Source organism: Mytilus californianus, unplaced genomic scaffold (assembly GCF_021869535.1).
Source record: "Mytilus californianus isolate M0D057914Y unplaced genomic scaffold, xbMytCali1.0.p SCAF_12, whole genome shotgun sequence".
NCBI classification, from domain to species: Eukaryota; Metazoa; Mollusca; class Bivalvia; order Mytilida; family Mytilidae; genus Mytilus; species Mytilus californianus.
Window position 1 is genome coordinate 5,473,704 of NW_026262604.1, and position 22,980 is coordinate 5,496,683.

General features: G+C 34.6%; 1 protein-coding gene across 1 annotated transcript; it reads left to right on the top strand.

Annotated features, from left to right (window-relative positions):
- Positions 1-2,341: 2,341 nt before the first annotated feature.
- LOC127721244 (heat shock 70 kDa protein 12A-like) lies at positions 2,342-15,180 on the top strand. Its single transcript, XM_052227920.1, has 4 exons — positions 2,342-2,644; positions 5,192-5,410; positions 12,832-12,967; positions 13,922-15,180. The coding sequence occupies exons 1-4, from the start codon at positions 2,345-2,347 to the stop codon at positions 14,977-14,979; spliced, it is 1,713 nt and encodes a 570-aa protein (XP_052083880.1). The 5' UTR covers positions 2,342-2,344; the 3' UTR covers positions 14,980-15,180.
- Positions 15,181-22,980: the final 7,800 nt, after the last annotated feature.

Sequence of the window (22,980 nt, forward strand, 5' to 3'; positions counted from 1 at the left end):
TTTCGGGTTGGAGCCCGTCAATTAAAAAAACATAAAATAGTATCTTTGTTCTTTTTCTTTATTACTTAAATAATGGAATACCTTTTTAAACAAAAGAAGAGAAACAGTATCAATCTCAACGACTTTCTTTTTATTTCATGATAAATACTGATAATTAATCAGTTTCAAATCCCTTACTGACAAACATCAGTCTGTAGCAAACATTCAATGTACATTTACAGCAAGCTCACAGAAAGGCCAATGAATAATTGATGAAGCACGGATATTTGATATATGTCTTACATTGGTCAAATCACTGCCTTTACTGTTTGAATGTTATTGTGTACTTTCTACTTTTCCTTTCATTTCTGTTCACGATCAGTTATCAGTAAATAAAGGTGAACACTATCTACAAATTTAAATAGACATGTTCAATATAAGTGACAACTACGGTGTACAGGTTAAACGAAGAGTCGTATCAATAAAAATCATTCAAGATTACCATAACATATATTCATATTAATTTTAACGGTATTATACTTTTTTTCAATGAACGAATAACGAGTAAATGCCTCTTTCATATTTTTTTTTTATCTTTTCTCTTATAATTTACTGATACAAATATGTATTTGCAATTATTTTATATTGAAGTATACCTTCAAGTAAAAATGCTATTAATTCACACCAACAGATTTATTTTACAATTATCCGATCACAAATATACTAAGATGTGTGATTGCTCCATGGAAGACTGCACTGCTTTCTCAAAGCGAAAAACTACTTTTTGAAGGCCTCTTAAAATTTATCGATCCTACTTTTCCATCGAATCAAAGTGCATATTGTAACGGAGCTATCCATGCGTCGTTCGTTACAAACTTGTGGACAATGTAGAGCTTGTTTCTTTTCAAATGATTTCATCAACACTTGGTATTCTCAATTTTCAGTGTAGTTAGGTCTAGTAAGTCATGGATTTTAAAGTTAAAAGGTCAAATGTTGATACACGCACATGTGTTTATAGACAACGCCGACTTTTTTTATCATCATAACAAAGCCCAAAATGTTCATATCGATGCAGCAAATTTGTAAAACTGGTCCGCTGTATTTCCGAGAAGACTTTTTATAAGTTAAGACTATTTACAACCTCTCATGAAAGCCAGGAAATATAACCAGAAAAAAATGAAAATATAGCCATATTCCCGCAGAGTACTGTATTCATGTTAAATATCAAAGATGACGACTTTTTGATATTCCGCGCTTGAGGTTGGGGGTAAGGAGGTTCTTGCGGATAATATATCATTTTCACCTGTAACAAGGCTTGCTTATTTATTATCACTCCTCTACAAAATTATTTTTTGCATTGTGTAGGGCAGAATATACATTCTTGCCCTTTTCCTGAACTTTCAATTGTACGGAAATATCTTTGAATTTACGAATGATAATGTTTTTTGTACTTCAATTGAAAAAAAATTAATGTTGTAAATTTTCAGTATTGTTCACTGTTTGAAAAAGATATCATCTTCCCTTTGAACGTCTCATTTTACGCATACTTCCGTACATACAGTATTGTGAATTCATTTCAATTGGAATTATTTTATTTCATTATCAATGCTAGTTTTTTTTCCAGATTTCCCCAAACTGTTTAGGATTTATGTGTTTTTGAAAAAAAAAATATTTATAGGTTGCATTCTGTGTAAATTATACAATTAACTTTCTTTACGTGTAAAATGATATTAAAGTCATCCTGATAATTTATTTTGATTTTGATAAATGTATCAAACTGTATTTATACTGATAAAATTCCCCTTCTGTATTTATAGTAGATTTTCCCTAATTATTACCCGATTTATCCTTTTCCTGGCCTGTTGATTATTTTGTTAATCAACATGGGATTCGTTTGATCTCAATTCTTTATTGGTCAAAATTCAATTATGACGTCAAATATTTTTGCTTACTTCTGAATTTCCTCTTGTGACTTCAAGAAAAATGGCGTCAATGACTGATGACGTTACAAAGAAAGAAAACGTCTTTTTTGCAGATCATTGGAAAAGAAGGCATATAGTCTGAAAATTATTAGAAAAAAAGATTTTACCACAGATTCTCGTGAAATACGATATTTCTTCACTCTCGACAGTTAAATTTTAAATATTTAAAACGCCCGGCGAGCCTCGCGTTTTAAATTTGAAAATTTAACTGTCTCGAGTGGTGAAATATCGTATCACAATCGATGCAACGGTAGAATATATATATATATATATATATATATCTGGGGACCTGGTTTGAAATAAAGCAAAATATCTTTGACTATTTAAGTATCTTCCCAAATGAGGCTTTTTGTGCGTAATTATCGAATATTTTCAGATAAATCATGGCTGTCTATGTGGCTGCCATAGACTTTGGGACTACATATTCAGGGTATGCATTTTCTGTGAGTTCACCTAACACTGAGCTGAAGAATGTAGAGATATTATCCAATCAGGTATGGAATTCTGGAACAGCAGAAGTTGCATCGTTAAAGACACCAACTTGCCTACTGCTCACGAAAGAACGTGACCTGGTAGCTTTCGGGTATGAAGCAGAGGAACAGTATGCAGATATTGTAATGGATGGTCATGCTGATGATTACTACTTCTTTCATAGATTTAAAATGAATCTTCATAATAATCAGGTAATTAAAACGGGATAGTATCGTGAATAAAATATAGATAAATATATCAGCAATTCAGAAATTAAGTACATACATGTATCACTGGGATATTATTGTGAATATGATATAGACAGATATATCAGCAGTTAGGAAAATAAGTACATACATGTACCACTGGGACAGTATGGTATATCATTAGTTGCACAGTGTGCTATTGATCTAATACGATGTATACGGGGTCAATAAATGTCATATGGAGTGAGAGCAAATACGATATATACGGAATTTACTTTATATCGTATTTGGCCACAAACACACTGCGTAACGAATTTATCTTGCAGACTATCATGTAGAATTTAGACTAGTTGCCTATTAAAGAGATCAAGTCTTCATTGTTCACAAAAAACAAATGCCAACAATACCAATTTGGTGGATTTTAGTGTGTTTTCTGCATTTATTTACAATCGATTATCAGTTTCTTCATCTGTTGTCTAGGAAAACGGTTCAGATTTTTCTTTAACGTCATGTTGTTTATAAAAAAGAGGGACAGTCAAACTCATAGATCGAAAACAAACTGACAACGCCATGGCCAAAAATACAAAGACAAACAGACAAATAATAATACAATATAGAAAACTAAAGACTAAGCAACACGAACCCCACCAAAAACGGGGGGTGATCTCAGGTGCTCCGGAAGGGTAAAGGGACATAACACTGTTACTAACCGTGTATTAAAGTGAAACACGCCTACTGACCCAATATTAAATATAAACGGTCTCCACGTGATCGCTTTTAACTAATGATATTGCTAGAAATGTATAGGAGGTAAGATAAATATAATTATATCAGCAATTAAGTTGCCGATCTATTAGACTAGTATTTTGGATACAGTTGGCACTCGTTAATTCAAATCAACACAAATTTTCCGTTTTAAATTATACTCTGAGTTCAGTATTTTTGTGATTTAACTTTTTCGTTTAATATACGCGCTTATATAGCTAATCTGTTAAGTTAAACTGCCCCCTCCCCCTTTTTCCCCCTCCCTCCGTTTTTGAGGTAGCAAGAGTAATGATTTCCTATTCTGGTATATGATTTATAACGACAAGAAAAAATATTGACAATTGAAGCTGACAGTATTGTACAGTTATGTATTACATGATATAAGGTACCAAAAATACTTGATATGCACCAACACACAATATAGTACCTGTAGCCTCATATCGTAAATATTTAATGTAAAAAAATCGTTCTGAGGTACCAGCAGTAATGATTACGATTATTGGTATATGACTGCCAAAAAAATAGTCAACCTTATGGTTACTGAACTAATTTATTGAGCAATACGATATGTCTGTTGCGCACAACACGAGAAACTTATTCAAAGTCGTAGAATACAGCAACCGACAGTGATTACGTCTACTTTCCTATCATGATATTGTTTGCTAAATCTGGATTCGCTTGACAAATGAAGCATGTTTAACAGAGATTCATAACATGTTGACGCACCAGGTTTCGCTCCGGTCGACTTCCCAAGGGTGAATGGGGAAAAGAAATATGGTCACTTTTGGTCACGTCCGGCAGTGAAACCCTTGCCAAGATGGGGCGTCCGTTTGGATGTGCGGTATTTACAAGTACTCAACCACGTCCGGTCAATATGTGGACGTTAAATCCGATGCCTCTTGTAAAGAGAGTGCAACGCTAACTGTACGTTAAAACCCTTGCAACAACTCTTTGATGGGTCCTTAGGTGGCCAGTTGCAAGGCTAAATTTCTGTCCCTATCCAACATATCCCATTTGACACTGGCAGTCTAAATTTCCCCGATCTAATATGGACGGCCTCTATTTTTGGACCTACCTATTGTACTTATTGTTAATTTGTTCTACTCGTTCTGAACATGCATGAAATATTGCCAATGGACCTGAGGCAACAAACAATCAACCAATCAACCAATCCCTCCTGTCGAAGTTCTTGTTATTCTTGGTTAGAATTATTTTCAAAATAGATATCCTGTCAACCACAATTTAGATTAGTTATTAGCACGAATTTTATGAGAATTAAACAGATATATAACATAGTTTTATTATATCATATTTTATCTCCTAGAATAAAAACGAACCCTCAATAGTTACAGTATATTTTGAGAAAGAAATCAGGTTCACTTACTGTAAACTCGGAAAATTTTGCGATATTTTGCTTGTTTATGAAATTGCGACGAAATAGGTTTTGCAAAAGTTTAATTCTCATTTTAAATCTTCATTGCAATGTTCGTTTGCAGATAACTGAAATAGTAATAATTTATTTCTATTTTTTTGTCTTTTTATCCACAAAAAAAACGCAAAAATATGCACAACTCTCTGAGTTTATATTTCAAAATATGCATGTGGTGCAGTAAAATTGATACGTTAATTTTATTAAAGTATTTTGCAATTTAAATGTTGTTGATACTGATCTCTTGCGTACATCTTAAAAACTTTTTCGATGTAATTCATAGAATCTGCATAAAAATGCCAAATATTTTGTTTATTGACTTCGTATTTTTGTTTTAAGAAAATAGACTCTTTTTACAGAATATAAGAATGAGTATGGTTCTTGAAGATGTGAGAGGAAAACCACTACCTGCCATTGACGTGTTTTCTTTATCGATTCAAGCCTTAAAATGTCACCTACACAGTTCTATTGAAGTAAAGAACATAGAATTTGACAAAAGGCAGACGAAATGGGTACTTACCGTTCCTGCCATTTGGACAGACACAGCTAAGCAGTTCATGAGGAAAAGTGCTGAAAAGGTAATTAATTCATTATTAATTTTAAATAGTTGTTTTGGCTTTCGTACTTTTTTTATCTGAGCGTCACTGGTTAGTCTTGTGTGGACGAAACGCGCGTCTTGCGTATTAAATTTTAAACCTGGTACCTTTTGTTAGCTATTATTCGTATGTTTCTCTGTCTTTTATATTCTCCCATTTATTTGTATTGTAGTCCTGTCTTGTAATGTTATCATTTTAATGTTATATTTAACATTGCCATTAAAGCGGGAGGTTTGGCTAGCCACAAAACCAGGTTCAACCCACCATTTTTTCTTAAAATGTCCTGTACCAAGTCAGGAAAATGACCATTGTTATATTATAGTTCGTTTCTGTGTGTGTTACATTTAAATGTTGTGTTTCTGTTGTGTCGCAGTTCTCCTCTTATATTTGATGTGTTTCCCTCAGTTTTAGATTTGTAACCCGGATTTGTTTTTTCTCAATCGATTTATGAATTTCAAACAGCGGTATACTACTGTTGCCTTTATTTGAAAGTTTCTTTCACAGTTATAATTTTGTGTTTATCAATATATGCAGCAATATATACCATTTTATTTAGCAGATACTGAATTCCAGACACGCCTGTATATGTTGATATTTCCATTTGTAGACTTATGTTAATATATCGATTGCTATATTAGTTAAACAAAAGATGTTTGTTAATAATGATGGGTTTTATTTGGTTAGAGGCATACGACAAAATTAATGTATTATACGTTTCACTCTCAGTTTTATCAGGAAAAAATGTCCCCAATGTCAGATATTTTATAATTTATGGAAGATGGTTACTAAAGTTCAACATCAACTTATTTTGTCACAAATTTTCTGAATGATCGTGAAATTTTGATTAGTATGGTTGGTGATGCGTGCTGACCTTTTCGAAGCACCCGATTTCGCTATTTTTTGAGTTCATGCGATTCTTTTATTTTCTGTTGCGGTTGATTTTTTTTCAAAATCGATTTATGAGATTTGATCATCGGTGACCTGCTGTTACTTAAATTTCTACATACTATATCATATTAAAAAATAGCTTTAGCAAACTGTTAACAACGCATAAAAGTAATTCGTTCAAATTTAGTTTTATTCTTTTAGTATATTAGTCATTAAGTTCGTATATTCAATGTATCAATTGTTTTTCACAGCACCATATACTATTTCCCCCGATAGATTGCTATCCTTGTCGTGGTCGAGGGGCTTATGTGTCTCAGTGACCCTAAGAGCTATCCCAGCTGGAGCGTCGTCTCCTGTTAGGGTCACCCATGCTGGACATGTCGAAGGGTAGAGGCCAGACTAAAGTCATCCGAACATCGTACGAGTTGCCCGATCTCTAAAATAAAATAAGCATTCCAACCCATTTGCCGTGGTTTGTTACCCGTGTCGGTGGTTGACGAGATCCTTGCGTGTGAGGTCTGTAGCCGGACTCCATACGGTCAGAAAAATACCCGGACGGACGAGACTATAGTTCAATAGGTTGATTTGGCTCCGATATCACCCAAACGAGAGGTCGGATGGACACAATCCGATCAATCGGCTGGTCATGTCGAGCCCTTCAGTTTATCCACAACAATAAGCTTTCTTATAACAATGTTCATTATATACACATGCATTTAAATTAAGCTAATTATATTTAAGATAACTGAAGAAGGCGATGGCTCATGGGTCAATCAAGTGGTAGGCTTTCTATTTCGCTTGATGGATACGCTCTGCTTGATATAAATAAGAAGATGTGGTATGAGTGCCAATGAGACAACTCTCCATCCAAGTCACAATGTATAAAAAAGTAAACAACTATATGTCAAAGTACAGCATTCAACACGGAGCATTGGCCCTCACCGAACAGCACGCTCACATGCAAACAACCCATAATTGTAAAATATAAGGGCAGACTCCACAAGCACGGGGACACATTCTACTGCAACCACACAGCACGAGCAACAAACCCTGCAGTAAACTATACTATTCTTGTAACATCTGGTGCTTTCCGCAGTGGATCTTTGGTGCTTATTTTGGGGAGAGCTACATTATACTTGGAGCTCGTTTTCAGCATTAGCACTTGGCCCCGGTTCGTTACGGAAACACAGCATCGCCCTTGTAGGCACTCCGAGGTGGTTGGATGACACGAATAGTGAATCTTTTTCATTTCCTATGGCACACCAAAACCAATCCCTAGCAATCAGCTTTAATAAATGAAAAAAGAAAATGTGATGACTCGGCTCCCTGTCCGGAAAATGACAGTTGGCCCCGATTTAGAGTAATTAAGGTAGCAATACACAGTTAGGAAAAAAACTTAAAATTGACACTCATAATTTTTAACCACCCTTTTTCCATTGCTTTCTAACAAATAAGGCTTTATATTTGTATTATGCATGTGTATATTTATGGAAAGAGCATCTTCTATAGATTTGATTTTCAATAGTTATAATGGTGAAATATAATCTTTTTGGTGTAACCATGGCAACAATCTGAATTTATTTGATACAAAATATGGAAAAAGGGGGGTGAAAATGTAATAAAAGTCCCCAAAATTTGGTCCAAAGGAAAATTTCAATCCATTAGAGGGATGCCTTTCCTGAAACCATAGACATTTATTTATCAACAGGTCAAAAAGAAAATCATTTTTTGCTCATTTTTCTATAAAATTGAATTGAAAAGTTCGAGGGTAAAAAAACACTACAATAATTTCTGGACCTATGGGCGGTACGGATGTGAATACGGACTGTTAAACAGAAAAGCATGACCTTTAAAACATGCAAAAAACAATCTTGATGTTCATATAAACCCACTTGGAAGGCTATATTATTCTTCAACTAATAAAAAAAAAATTTATTGTACAAAAACTTTCATATTTAAAAAAATCATAATTATAGCCAAAATGCGAAACTGAACTTCTAACTGTGTATTGCTACCTAAAGGTACAGATGAAAAATCTATTTCAAATATATCCTTTTGTGCTTTACAAACAAATCCCAAGGACTGCTGGCACTGTGAAAAAACATTCTAAGATGAGATCAGGTAATTTGTTGGTTGGATGTTCCAACAAAAGTCAATCAACAAATTTGCTGACAATGAAAACAATTATACACTTTACTGTATCTGCCTCTCCTCACAATAGTTTGAACAGTAGTAAAGGAATCATTCGAGACAGAAGTCAATATCTGGCTGACCTTACTGTGGACGAAATTAAAAATGAAATTTGAAACCAAGGTGTAACTGATGATGTTAGATTTCAAATAAAAAAGAAAATATAATCAAACTTAATACTTAACTTTTGACCTTTAGAACTTCAAATCCTCCTTCATCTACTAAATGTGTAAACTGTGGTGGATCCCATTTTTCATTATTTAGGTAATGCCCCGTTTACCTTAAAGAAAAAATATAATTAAAATAAAAACAAAAACAAACATCAGTTAAACAGAAGCTAAACAGATAGCTTCTGTTTCGAATGATCTTCCAGTTGTAAACAAACCATCGTATGCCAGTAATGTTGACCGTTCATTCAGTCATGAAACTATACAAACTCGCATGACATGGCCAATTGATGCTGACACTTTTAAAATGTTGCCTGTTGAAACTGAACCTACCGGTAAAATAACAATTCCACGAAAACCAAAACCTCCTAAAACCGCTACTCAATCAACACAACCTCCGCTACAAAGTTCACAGTCATCTTCCAAAGTAGGGATTTAGGAAATCTAGTTTTAAATGTAAAAGTTACCGAAAAACCTGACAGTTTTGTTAGTGAAAACAGATAGCCCTTGAATGTTGAAAAGAAATCGCCCCCGATTAAGCCACCCAAACATCCGTCTCCACTGCGTAACTTAAACCCGAAAGTAGGCACAAAATCACCGATAAGATCATTCTCCCAGAAAGCTGAGAGGCGATCTCGTGATACACGGCGAGGTGGGAAAACATCATCTAACCACTCGAGTCAAGAAGAGAAAGTTCTCTCTTCTCAAAATAGGTTTGCTGGGTTAGAGGACTCGCAGATGGAATGATGATATTGTTCCATCAGAAAAACCACAATCACAGGAAAATCGAAAGAAAAATGCTGGAAAGCTTGATCACATTCGCCCTTCTCTTAATTCATGACCTATATTATCCAACGGAATGGCCGAGGTCTTCAAATAAATCTTCTTGAGTTAACACTTTTAGTTCAGTTCTTTTTTACCTGTTGTATTTTGTCTTTAAGAAACTCACTTAAAAGAAAGTAACTATATCTCTTTAAATTGATATTTTTTTTCTAATAAAGATGAACGTGCTGCTGGAGGATCAACAGTTCTTGTGAAGGACAACGTCATTCATAGTACGGTCCAACTCACCACTGATTTGCAGGCTGTTGCTGTTCGTTTATCCTTGGATAAAACAATTACTTTCTATTCAAGAGAGGCAAAAGATATCAGAGGGACATTCAAACTCATAAGTCAAAAATAAAGTGACAACGCCATGGCTAAAAAAGAAAAAGACAAACAGACAAACAATAGTACACAAAACACAACATAGAAGACTAAAGACTGAGCAACACGAACCCCACCAACAACTGGGGGTGATATTTTAAAATTTTGGGAGTGGAGAGAAACCTTATCCTCGGGTGTATAAATAGTTCAACTAGGATGGAATGATATTTACACCCGGCTAATTAACCAATCAGATTGAAAGATTGAAATAATTACCATTGTCCGTGTGATACGTGTTTATCATGTTTACGGCAAGTTGGAAAATTGGACTGCAACGGGACATCAATCGTATTTTGGATCGATATTGACGCAGAAACACCTAAAAGATGTATTGAAAGGATGTTTCTTTCTGCAGAGAGTGCGGCACTCTCACGAGACGAGGCATCGGATTTAGCATCCCCATAATGACCAAACGTCGCAGCGAATTAATACATCCCGAACAGCCAAATGAACGACTAACTTTGGCAATATTTTTACTGCCGAACGGAAGAACACCATTTTGCAATACCGCAGTCACTGTAGGGGTTCAAATGTTTAACAAAACAATCAGAGAGTCGGCCTGTATAAATTACGAATACACTGTAAAGAAACTACCAAAAGCTCAGAAAAGTCTTAATCTTGCGAGAAAAAAAACATTTTTGAAATATCTCTAGTCCAATTCATAATCGATGCATATAGCAAAAACGGGCTGTTGTTACCAAAGACTAAGCAAAAAGCATGGCAACAACATGTCAGCGCTTAGTTTTACGAATGAGCATAACCAATAGCATTTGATTGAATTCCGAAAGGCACCGAGATACCTAAGTGTGAATCTGAAACAATTCAACTGAAAGGCTGCGGCTTCATTTAAGTTTTTGCATTAGATAACAAAAATTTATGACAAACGACAACAACTAAACTACTGACTGCGGGCGTGCGGCAAATACAAGTATATGGTGGATAAACCTGTTTGAAAACAATTAATCTTCCCTAGGAAAGTTTTGAGACAACAAAACATTAGAACAAAACGTAAAAACTATTTTGAGAAGGTTTGAATAACCAGATCGGAAAAGAGTTAAAAAAGTGGAATACGAATTTAACAAAATGAAAAACAAAACACAAAGTTGCGATCTTAGAAATTGTTGTTACTAAGAGCTAGTTCATACCAAATTCATCTTACAAATAAACCATGTTTTCCAAGAATTAGATATTAATACGTACACCTCCATTGGATTAAGTGTAAAGACGTCATACACGTTTGAGAAACGCGTGATATTGTACAATACCTTAATATAAGTATTGTCACGATGTAGGACCATTGATGTTGATAACGGAATGGCATTGTGAATTGTCATATAGTACTGATAAAGACACTATTCACTAAATCTTACTACAGTGCGAAATTGATAACCTTTAAGATTAAGATGTATACTACAATATCTATATATATACAGACGGTCAAGGACATTTTCAAGAAACCTGTAGAATGACATTACGTCGATTTTGACAGTCAGTTCTTTAATAGAGTATCACGCATCTCAAATTGATGGATTCAAGCAATCACCTGACAATGTTGATAGTGAAACCTAAATTCCGTTTTCGTCGAAATAATTTGCACAAGAAGCTTTTTGAAAGAAACATAGAGAATAGGCGTGTTTAAGCATACCCCTGAAATGATGATGTTGATGATGATGATGATGGATTGCTACTTAACGTTCAGCGGCATATTAATATGCATATTCCGGACGGGAACATGTTAATGTGATATGAATATGAACCCTGCTTTGTACTTGACCGACACGCTGAGTCGGATTTTTTACGTGCTAATTCACAAGGTAACAGTTCGCAGGAAGACATATCATCTTACCCGGACACATTATTCTGACTCCGGGCTGGCCAGTCTTCACTCTTACTCATTAATGTCGCATGCTTAGCGGAGAAGCAGCAAATACCAATTTCAAAGTCTTTGGTTTGACCCGGCCTGGGTTTGAACCTACGTCCTCCCGCACTCGAAGCAAACACGCTACCACGAGACCACCGAGGTGGTTCCCCTGAATTGATATTATTTGAATAGAATTATACAAATGTCATATAAAGTTCCGTTTTTCACTCATGCAAGGCTGGCTTACCAGTTGCAGTGATCTATACAATCAAGGATTTGTTTTTAGAAAAATAATACATAATGCTACTGAATAACGTGTTTGATCTTTTCTCAAAAGTCCAAAGGGACTTATTTCAAATTTTAAGAACTATAGGCGTTTACCATAAGATGTAAATGTGTAATAATATTTTAAAATTCTAATTGACAATATTTCAGTCTCCTTTATGTTTCATTTTATGTGCATATATATGGTTTTTTTTATTATAACTTTTTTGCTTAATAATCGACCCTGTGGTATTAAAATCCCCAAGGGTGACTGGGGAATAGAAGTATGGTCACCATTGGTCTTCCTCCGACCGGCGGTACCTCGCCAAAGTGGGGCGTCCGTTTGGCTGTGCGGGATGTACAAATTTGCAGCCACGTCCGGTCAGAATGGGGACGTTAAATCCGATGCCTCGTATAAAGAGAGTGCTACGCTCTTTGCACGTTAAGAACCCTTGATACAACTCTTTGAGGGGTCCGTAGGTGACCTGTTGCAAGGCTAAATTTCTGTCCCTATCCAATATACTCTCATTTCCCGTGGCAGTCTAAGTTTCTCCGACCTTAATCACTTAATCTATTACAGAACTACCTATTGTATTTATTGTGAACTTGATCTCGTCCTGAATATGCATGAAAAATTTGCCACTGGACGTTAAGCAACCAACAATCAATCAATCTGTGGTATTAAAACGTGCCCATTTCTTGATGTTTGTAAAACTTAATTGCATTTTTGGCCATGATATAGCCTTTATTCACGTTCATGGCGTTAGGCACTCATCGATATAATCAATAAATCATAACAGAATAAAGGAGAGCATATTTTTTGACAGGCTGGAATACCAAGAGATAATTTAACTATTGCCCTTGAACCAGAAGCGGCATCAATATATTGTCAGACGTTCCCGTCTCCTGGTTGCCAAGAAATCGCTGAAATTGGATCAAGATATATGGTCGTGGATCTTGGGGGTAAGTTATATGGATGGACACAAAGTCCTTTCGAACAGTTCAAGTGATTAAATCAAGCTATATCGTTATATTAAGAATTAGATATAACGGCAAAAAATGGGCACTTGCGATTTGTTAAACCTATGCCATAAATAGCCTCTGCATTAAAGTCATGGGCAAAATTTAAGCAAGGTGTACTGAGAAATCAATAATATCCCACAAAGATATAAATATTTTTTTTCTATTTCAGGAAGATAGTCGTAAAGTGAATTATAGAGAACAATAGTGAACATACAAAGGGTGCATTCACGATCCTAAGTCGAAACACCTGACACACCATAAACAGTAAAACATAATTTAAAATTAAAGTTTTCTGATATGCATACAGCACCCACCATGCGAATCCAGACTTAAGGTGGTACATAACACTACAGGGAGATAACTTTGTAAAAGTCAGATGAACGTTTTAATCACGTTCTATTGTTAAGGAAATATTAAGCTTCTCAATGATCAAAATAAGTGTTTGTCAAACTGCTGTATATCCAATGAAATTTTCTAGATAAAGTGTTTGGTTCAAATTTTTTGAAATTTTTATATTTTTGTCAACAAGTCAAAGTAAATATTTTATGAAAATTAAACGAGCCAAATTAATTTTAGTCAAGGTGTTTGGTACCACCTTAAAACAATTTCAAAATAGAAAAAGGATACGATCAATAGATTTACAGATTAGACGACTTTTTTTGTCTCGCAAATTCTCAGACCGCGAAAACATGCATCTCGTTATTTTTGACAGATAAATCGTATCGATCATTTGTTCTTGGGCGGGCTTCAGTCGTTTTCATCGTGGCGAAGGAGCACAAGGCTGTTTATGAAGTTTGTTTAATGTAAGAGGTATAACCTGGGGATTCTTATCAATTTACTACATCGATGATTCCTATAAAAGTGTATTACATATTTTCATATTTTGTTTTCTAGGTGGCACAGTAGACATAACGGTACATGAAAAGAATGCAAATGGAACATTGAAGGAAGTGGTAAAAGCCTCTGGAAATGGTTGTGGTGGGACTTTTATTGATGATGAATTTATTCAGTTGTTCGTTCGTATATTTGGTAGACCAATTATGAACAGCCTAAAATCAGAGTTTCCTGATTCTTACTTGTATCTGCTTCGAAGTATAGAGAACGTTAAAAGAGTATATGAGACATCACAAACTAGGAAAGTAAATATAACAATTCCTCGTTCGACTCTTGATGATCTGTGCCAGTCATATTTAGGGGAAAATATCACTACCGTCATTAATTCATCCAGTCTGTCTAGTAACATTGAAATAATTCGAGACAAAATACGAATTGAACCAGTATTTGTTGAATCATTGTTCAAAGCAACATGTGATAATGTTGTATCTTTATTACAGTCTGTTTTGCAACAGTCGGCAGTTCCAAACGTTACAAAGATTCTTCTTGTCGGTGGTTTTGCAGATTGCAAGGTAATACAAAACACTATGAAATCTGCTTTTCTTAATGAAAACATAATTTTGCAAGAGGATACTTCAACTATAGTTCTTAAGGGTGCAGTTTTATTTGGTTATACATCCGATTACATATCATCTCGAATGGCAAGATATACATATGGTATAGAGATCGACTGTCATTTTGATGATAAGGTGCATGCTATGGAGAAGATAAAAGTGGAGTCGGGGAAAAGATATTGCAAAAATGTGTTTTCTCCATTCATGAAGATAAATACACCTATATCAGTTGGCCACACAATTGAGAAAACGTATGAAACACGTGAGCAGTTTCAAAGAACTTGTTTGTACCAAGTGTTTTACACCAAACATGAGAACGTTATGTATACAGACACTGGAGAGTGTTCATTACTTGGAGAATTTACGATACATTTTATAAATCCAACTAAACATACCAGGGAAATGAAAGTTATATTCAACTTTGGAGACACAGAATTCTCATTAACAGTAATTGATGTTGAATCCAAATCCGAAAAGAAAGAGTTTTTCGAACTTCAACGTTAAGCTGATCTTAAGATATAAGATTCAATTTATCATATGCGTCTTTACAACTTGTTACTGGTGTGGTTTTAAAAAAAACAGTCTTTCATTTTGGGGCTTCATACCAATATACAAATAGATCAATTCAAAGGAAATTCCGTGTAAGTCACTAAATTTGGGTTAACTTTGGAAATTTGTTTGTCTAAAATAAAGAATTACAATGAATCAATGATGTTTGTATACACCATGTACACTACACGTGTTCATTGGAACCTCATGCAATTAAAATAATAAGCAAAGAATGGTCAAAGTTGCTTACATTAAACAATGTGTCAGTTTGTTTTCATTTATGAAAACCTCGGTATAAATATCTTAATGCGAGAAAGTCTGTATTGCTTCATTATTAAAACAAACATTAATTAATATTCGTTTTGAATACGTCCAAAGTCACTCGCATGAAGATGGATGGAACTAAAAGAAAACTACTGTACGAAAAATGTGACACGTTACTTTATTTAAATAAATTGTAAGGCTTCGTCTGAACATTTCAAGGTCCCTACTATGTATTGGTTACCTAAACTACACAAAAAAACCAGTAAAATATCGTTTCATCTCGGCCTCTAGTAAGAGTTCTACAACTAATCTTTCAGTGCTTTTAACAAGTTCCTTAACTACTATCAAAGAGCTTATCATAAACTATTGTAATAAAATATATGAAAATAGTGGAATTAACTATTTTTGGAGTGTAAAAAATTCTTTGGATGTTTTAGATAAATTACGTGCTTTTGATGGTCCTTTTGATTCTGTTGACAGTTTTGACTTTTCTACTCTTTACACTACACTTCCACACAATCTTATCAAACAAAAAATTGACTATTTAAATAAATGGTCGTTTGGTAAATCTGAATGCAAATATATTTGCTGCAACTCATTTAAAGCCTTCTTCTCTAATGAGAAAGGTAAATATGCTAGATATACTTACTGGAGGTGTGATGAGATGATAGAAGCTGTTAATTTTCTCCTTGATAATATTTATGTACGTTTCGGCAGCAAAGTTTATCGACAGGTTGTAGGTATTCCTATGGGCACTAATTGCGCCCCTTTAATAGCAGACTTGTTTTTGTACTGTTATGAATCACAGTTTATGACCAAACTCAGTAAAGACCCGTCTAAATTGCATTTAATTGATAAACTCAACAACACTTACCGTTATCTTGATGATATTTTTTCGTTAAATAATCAAGAATTTTCTCAATATACTGCCGAAATTTACCCAAAGGAACTTACTTTAAGTAAATCAAATTTAAACGGTAATAACTGTCCTTTCCTAGATTTAGATATTTCGGTTTTACACGGGAAACTCCACACTAAAATTTACGACAAAAGGGACGATTTTTCGTTCCCTATTGTTAATTTTCCCTTTTTGGATGGTGATGTTCCTTTGGCACCATCTTACGGTGTTTATATTTCACAACTCGTTCGCTATGCCCGTGTCTGTTGTGACGTTTTTGATTTTAACGAACGCAATCTATGTATTACTGGTAAATTATTAAGCCAGGGATTTCGTTACCACAAATTACTTAAAACCTTTACTAAATTCTTCCACAGATATAAAGATTTGGTTTTGAAGTTTGGTTGTACTTGTAGAAAACTTATTTCAAACGGGATTGCACATCCTCATTTTTACGGCAATATTATTTACCCTGCCCGGAAATTTAGAAACGATCCTGGTAAACTTATCGATCCTTTAAATAAACTTATTCTAAAAGGTTACCAATTCAACACTGTAATTAGATCATTAAATATTGTTTTTATTGGTACTAATATTGATTTTGTTATCAGTAAATTAAAAGCAAACTAAATATTATTGTTATATACATATACACATTCATTGATCTACAATATGTCGATACCTGTATCTTGGCATTGCACAAGGTCATGTTTTTCTCTGACTGTTTATGACGTCTTTACACTAAATCCATTGGATGTTGGATGTGTACGGATTGATAATTTAGTCTTAGATGCATGATTTTTTTTATTAGTTGTTAGTGGCTTTGAACTAGCTGTCAGTAATTGCGAGTACTCTCAGATCTGTACTTAGTGTATTTTTGTTGTTTGGATGTACAAGTACCCGGCCACGTCCGCTTGTATTTGTATTTTTATCCATCTGATGAGTTAAGCCTCTTTCAACTGATTTTTATAGTTCGTTCTTATGTTGTACTGTTACACCACTGTCCCAGGTTAGGGGAGGGCTGGGATCCCGCTAACATGTTTAACCCCGCCACATTCTGTATGTATGTGCCTGTCCCAAGTCAGGAGCCTGTAATTCAGTGGTTGTCGTTTGTTTATGTGTTACATATTTGTTTTTCGTTCATTTTTTGTACATACATTAGGCCGTTAGTTTTCTCGTTTGAATTGTTTTACATTGTCATTTCGGGGCCTTTTATAGCTGACTGTGCGGTATGGACTTTGCTCATTGTTGAAGGCCGTACGGTGACCTATAGTTGTTAATTTCTGCGTCATTTGGTCTCTTGTGGAAAGTTGTCTCATTGGCAATCATACCACATCTTCTTTTTTATATTAACATAAGATACATTTCAATATATACAATAATGATTAACTGTTAGTGAAAAACAGATGACGACCTTTGCAAAGATATCTACAAAATATATGGTACCTTACGACTCGTATTTCTCGAATGATCTTCATCTGGTACTTTGGAAACTAAAATTCAAGAAGGCAAAACATATCAAACGTATGAGAGCAAATCAAATTAAAGGGACAGACCATATCTTCTGATGTAAACTATGTCCCAGGGTTCTCTTTTTTCTTCTTCCATTACGTTTCTACTTTTTATTGAGTAGGGTATCAATGTGACATACGTCAGAGTCCTATAGTGGGTTTGGCAAGTAGTTTTATGATTGATTGATTGATTGTTGGTTGTTTAACGTCCAGTGGCACATAATAGTTTTATATAAACAGAAATAGATGATACATGACAACATATAGAAGCATATAGAAATACTTTCTCTGTCTTTATCTTTCATAAAAAAAGTGTTAGTGTGAGGTCTTGAGAAACTAGATTCTACATCATAATATCTAATGAGTTTGAATGGAAACTTTAAAAAAAATATGAAAGATAATACTCCACTCATAACAAAATCATTTACAATTATACAAAATGCTTTTTTCGTGTTAGCTCCCGTAATTATTGTCATTAAGTTACATAAATGACCAGTTGCGTACTATTACTAGATACATGTTCTCTTTCAAAATTGTTTGATTGCTTCTCAGTGTTTTAATGCATCGTTCGGGAACTGTCGATTTTACATTATTCTTATTATACGATGAAATTGAATGTGTTAATAATCATGTATATTTACAATGCTACATTGTTACATTTACAATGTTATGTTGATGTTTGTCTTTTGTCGTTTTTCGTCTTTTGTCATGGCGTTGTCAATTTGTCTTCGACTTATAAGTGTGACTCTCCCCTTTGGTATATTCGGCCTGTCTTTTAATTTTCTGAAATAATGTTGTCAGGTAGTTCAAATCAATTGTTATCGAAAAGTTTGCTTTTTTTTTGTTGCCATTTTGGTATTGTTCAATTCAACGTCACAATGGAGATAGTGGTAGTAATATCCTGGCATGCAGTAGCAGAACAGTAAAAAACAGACATCACTTATTCAAACCCGACCACATTACATGCATCTTTTTCCGTGGCAGAAACCTCGTCAGTAATTGTAATTCGTCATACGTTACTTGGAGGGCAGACCTTTTTATTATTACTGTTTATTTTTCAACAGTTTTTAAAGACTCGGGACTATTTAGAGCGTGACATATATTTTAAAGACACCTATCTATTGTTTAACGTAACCCGAATAATAACAAAAAAAGTTATAGTTACGTTTGACACTTATTCCCGGAATGCAGGGATTGGGTTAGGAACCGATTAATTAGGAACGTAATAATAATATTTGTGTCTACAGTTAAGTTGTGTTATTGTTACGTTGATGCATTTCAATATATGCTGGGAATGGTAATATAAATAGTTTGTTCCATATGTATGTAATATCTAAGAAATAATTCTTTCGTGTAATGCTCTTTGCTCATTTTAACATGGGTAGGCATTACATTTGTCAATACCTTTATACCGAGCGTTAGCGAGGTGTAAAATGTTGACACATATAGTGCCTACCCATGTTAAAATGAGCATATATCATGGCATGATAAGATCATTTTGATTCTAATAGGAAAATTAAGAACTTTTGTACTTCGAAGTGTACTCCTTTAATACACGTTCGATAGGCAGCCATTTTGATTTTATGAGTAATAATAATAATAATTATTATTATTATCAAGCCTATCGGAGAATTAATCAGCAACAAAACTAAAGTCAGTTATAATTAAATTTTGATAAACCTTACGTAACAATAATGCAACGTAACTGTAGACACATATTATTTTTATGTTCGTATTTCATCGGTTCACAACCCAACCTAGCATTCCGGCAATTAGTGTCCAACGTAACAAAAGAGAGGCGAAAGATACCAAAGGAAGATTCAAAATCATAAGTCGAAAATAAACTGACAAAGCCATGGCTAAAAAAGAAAAAGACCAACAGACATACAATAGTACACAATACACAACATAGAAAACTAAAGACTGAGCAACACTAACCCCACCAAAAACTGGGATTGATATCAAGTGGTCCGGAAGGGTAGGCAGATCCTGCTCCACATGTGGCACCCGTCGTGTTGCTCATGTTAGTACAAACCCGGTAATAAGTCTAATTCGGGAAAAGGGGCGGGATTTTATTTACGACATAAGGAACATATCTGCTATCATCTGTGAAACGGATATTCCGTAAGGGTCAACCAACTCGTGATGGCGTCCGTAAAATTTTCGAAGGGATGATTTCAACTTCATCACTTGGAACTCTTGGTTTAATAGCTTCCTTGTGAGCAGCAACCCTCTATCAAGAAATTCATGATAGGAAATACAAGTATCACTTGGGAGATATATACTCCGTATGCAGGCGCTGCTGGAATGTTGATACATAGAAATGGAACGTTCACAACTGGGAAGCTGAAATCATCTCTTCTGTCGTAAAGCTTTGTTTTCAACTGACCCTCATTGTCAATTTCTAGATGTAAGTCAAGATATCAGGCAGACTTAACTGTATCTGTTGTATCCTTTATCTCAAGTTCGATGGGATAGATGCGTTCAACATAGTCACCAAATTTTGAATTACATTTATTTAGTGAGAGAACATCATCTATATAGCGGAAAGTAAAGTTAAACGATACTGGTAACTTCTTTTCTTTCTTCCTAAGAAGTTCCTGTATGAAATCAGCCACATATGAATAAAGTAACAAGTCGGCAAGTAGAGGGGCAATGTTGGTTCCCATGGGAATGCCGATTGTTTGTTAAAAAACACGTCCTCCAAAAGTAACAGATACCGGGGTATGTCGATGCATCTTGATAATGTCAGTTTCAGAGAATTTTTTGTTTGAATCAGAGTGATTTTTTACAAAGTAGGATTTATCCAACCCAAAGACAAGATATTTGTATCTACGTTGGTCATTCCTTTTTTATGAAACAAAGCAGGACCAACTCTTCCAATTTGTCTTTTTAATTTGGAATGTGGAATACTTGTGTAAAGTGTAGAAAAGTCAAATGTTTTAATACTATTGCAAGATGAAAGCGTCTTAGATTGTATGTACTCTAAAAGATCTTTGGAATTTTTAGTATCCACATCTGATTCACGCCACCTCTAAAATATGTAGTTTCACAATAACTTTGAAGCCCGGCTTTGATTGCTGATAAAATTGATGTTAAATAATGTAGAGAGGTTTTGTGGAGCACTTGGAAGACCCAGCAATATACCGTTTTGTTATTGTTACGTTTCAACGTAAATTAGTGCCTTTTGTTTCATCGCCGTTTTAACTTTACCCCACATCTCCTTTTATTCATATTCATATACTAGTAGTAACTCCAAACATAGGGATGAGACAAGAATGAAATATTTTCTAATTTCAAATCATCGCCTTCACAGATTCCTTAACCGCTTTCGTCGTCTTCCTAGAGACAATACTTTTGAATTCCAGACAAAGAAGCCGGCCGTTTACCCATCAGATGCTGAGCCGTTTTACAGCATGATTCGACATTATTTCTGTGAAAGAACAGACCAAAGTCCCCTTTGAAACAGCTGATTGTGGAAAAGTCTATATAATGAAAGAAAAAAATGTAATGGCGCGAAGTAACATACTTAGAAGCAGAAGCGTCACAAGTAGAGTCACCACATTACATAATTATGCAGACACTTTCAGGAAATTTTCAAAAAGTTGGAAAAAACAATTAAAACAATACATATACAATCCCTTTACACATGACTTTAACAATTTGTTTAAATGTTGTGATGTTACACCACTATTCCGGACATTAAGGAGGAGGGTTCAGCGCTTAAAAATATATTTATCCCCGTCATATTCTGTATCTGCACTGACAGGAGCCTGTAATTCAGTGGTTGTCGTTGGTTGCTGTCTTTCGTATGTGTTTTCAAATTATTGTTTTAGCTTAGATCGGCCTGAAGTTAGTTTTTCGTTTGAATTATTCACATTTTGTCATTTCGGGGCCTTTTATACCTTACTATACATATACCTATTGCTCATTGTTGAGGGTCGTAATGCGACCTATAATTTCTTACATCCACGTAATTTGGTCTCTGGTAGGTAGTTGTGTCATTGGCAATCATACCATTATTTTTATATATAACCTTTCGGAATGTTGGGTCCTCAAGGTGTCAGACCACCAATTCAAAATCCCTTTATTTTCAACCAAAGTTTAAAGTCTTATAAGAAAGAACTGCCTTTCGGAAGCCAAGTACTACTAAAAATAACCCCTGGTTTTCTGGAAATCTTAAATTAGTATACTATCATGACTATGGAGCAAACTCATGGACAAGTAAATTTTGGCTCAAAATGGTCTAAAAATATTTCTCTTTCACCAAAAATTTCATTTCTGCAAATTTGTTGGTTAGTTTAAGTAAACAATGACATTAAAAGTACTGTTTATTGTCAGATTAGGGCTACTTTTACATATGTTCTAAATTGGAGGGAGTGCATAGGTGGTCTGACACCTCAATACTCTTTTAACTTCGCACTTATTTGGCCTTTTAAACTTTTTTTATTCGAGCATCACTGATGAGTCTTTTATGACGAAATGCGCATCTGGCGTACACAATTTAAATCCTGGAATCTATGAGGAGTTTATTTAAATTCATTTTTTCTATTGATTTAAGTCACATGTTCGAACAAATATCATGTGTTCCTTACAAACTATTGCAAAAACCTGTAAACTTCATGAGCATAAATTCTGATTTCTGCAAGCTGGTTATGAATGACATGTCTATAAATCGTCAGCTTGGCTTAAAGCAGCAGACTTTACGACTACTGTAGAACACATAATGCTCAGCATTCTTTGGTATTGCTTTTTGTCTAACTAGAGGCAACAATAATTAGCCAATGTTCAAATCGCAAAAATGTATTCAGAACATACAATTCAAAGTAAGAAACTAACACTCAGGGAATCGAATGGACTCAAAAGGGAGCGATACCGGGGGCGTCATCAAGGTAAGCTACTCCTGCTATGCTAAGTGTTTTGTGAGGGTTTTTTTTTGTGTGCTGTGTATCGATCTGATGTGTCAACACTGTTTCAACTGATTTTCGTCTCTTTTTGTAATTTCAAGACATGCTCTACTAAACAGACAGATACAAGGACTAACAGACAGACATACAACTGTATACCATAATAAACTAGATGAATAAAAAGAGGCAAACAATTGCTTATTGTTGAAGGCAGAATGGTGATCTGTATTCATATCATTGTCCTTTCTTTGGTGGACGGTTGTCTCATTTAGAGTCATACCATTTCTTGCATAATCACAAAGGACATATTTCGATGTGTAAAAAAGGTAACAATGGTAAATTATGTCCATGAAAAAAAGGTTTCATTAGAAAACTA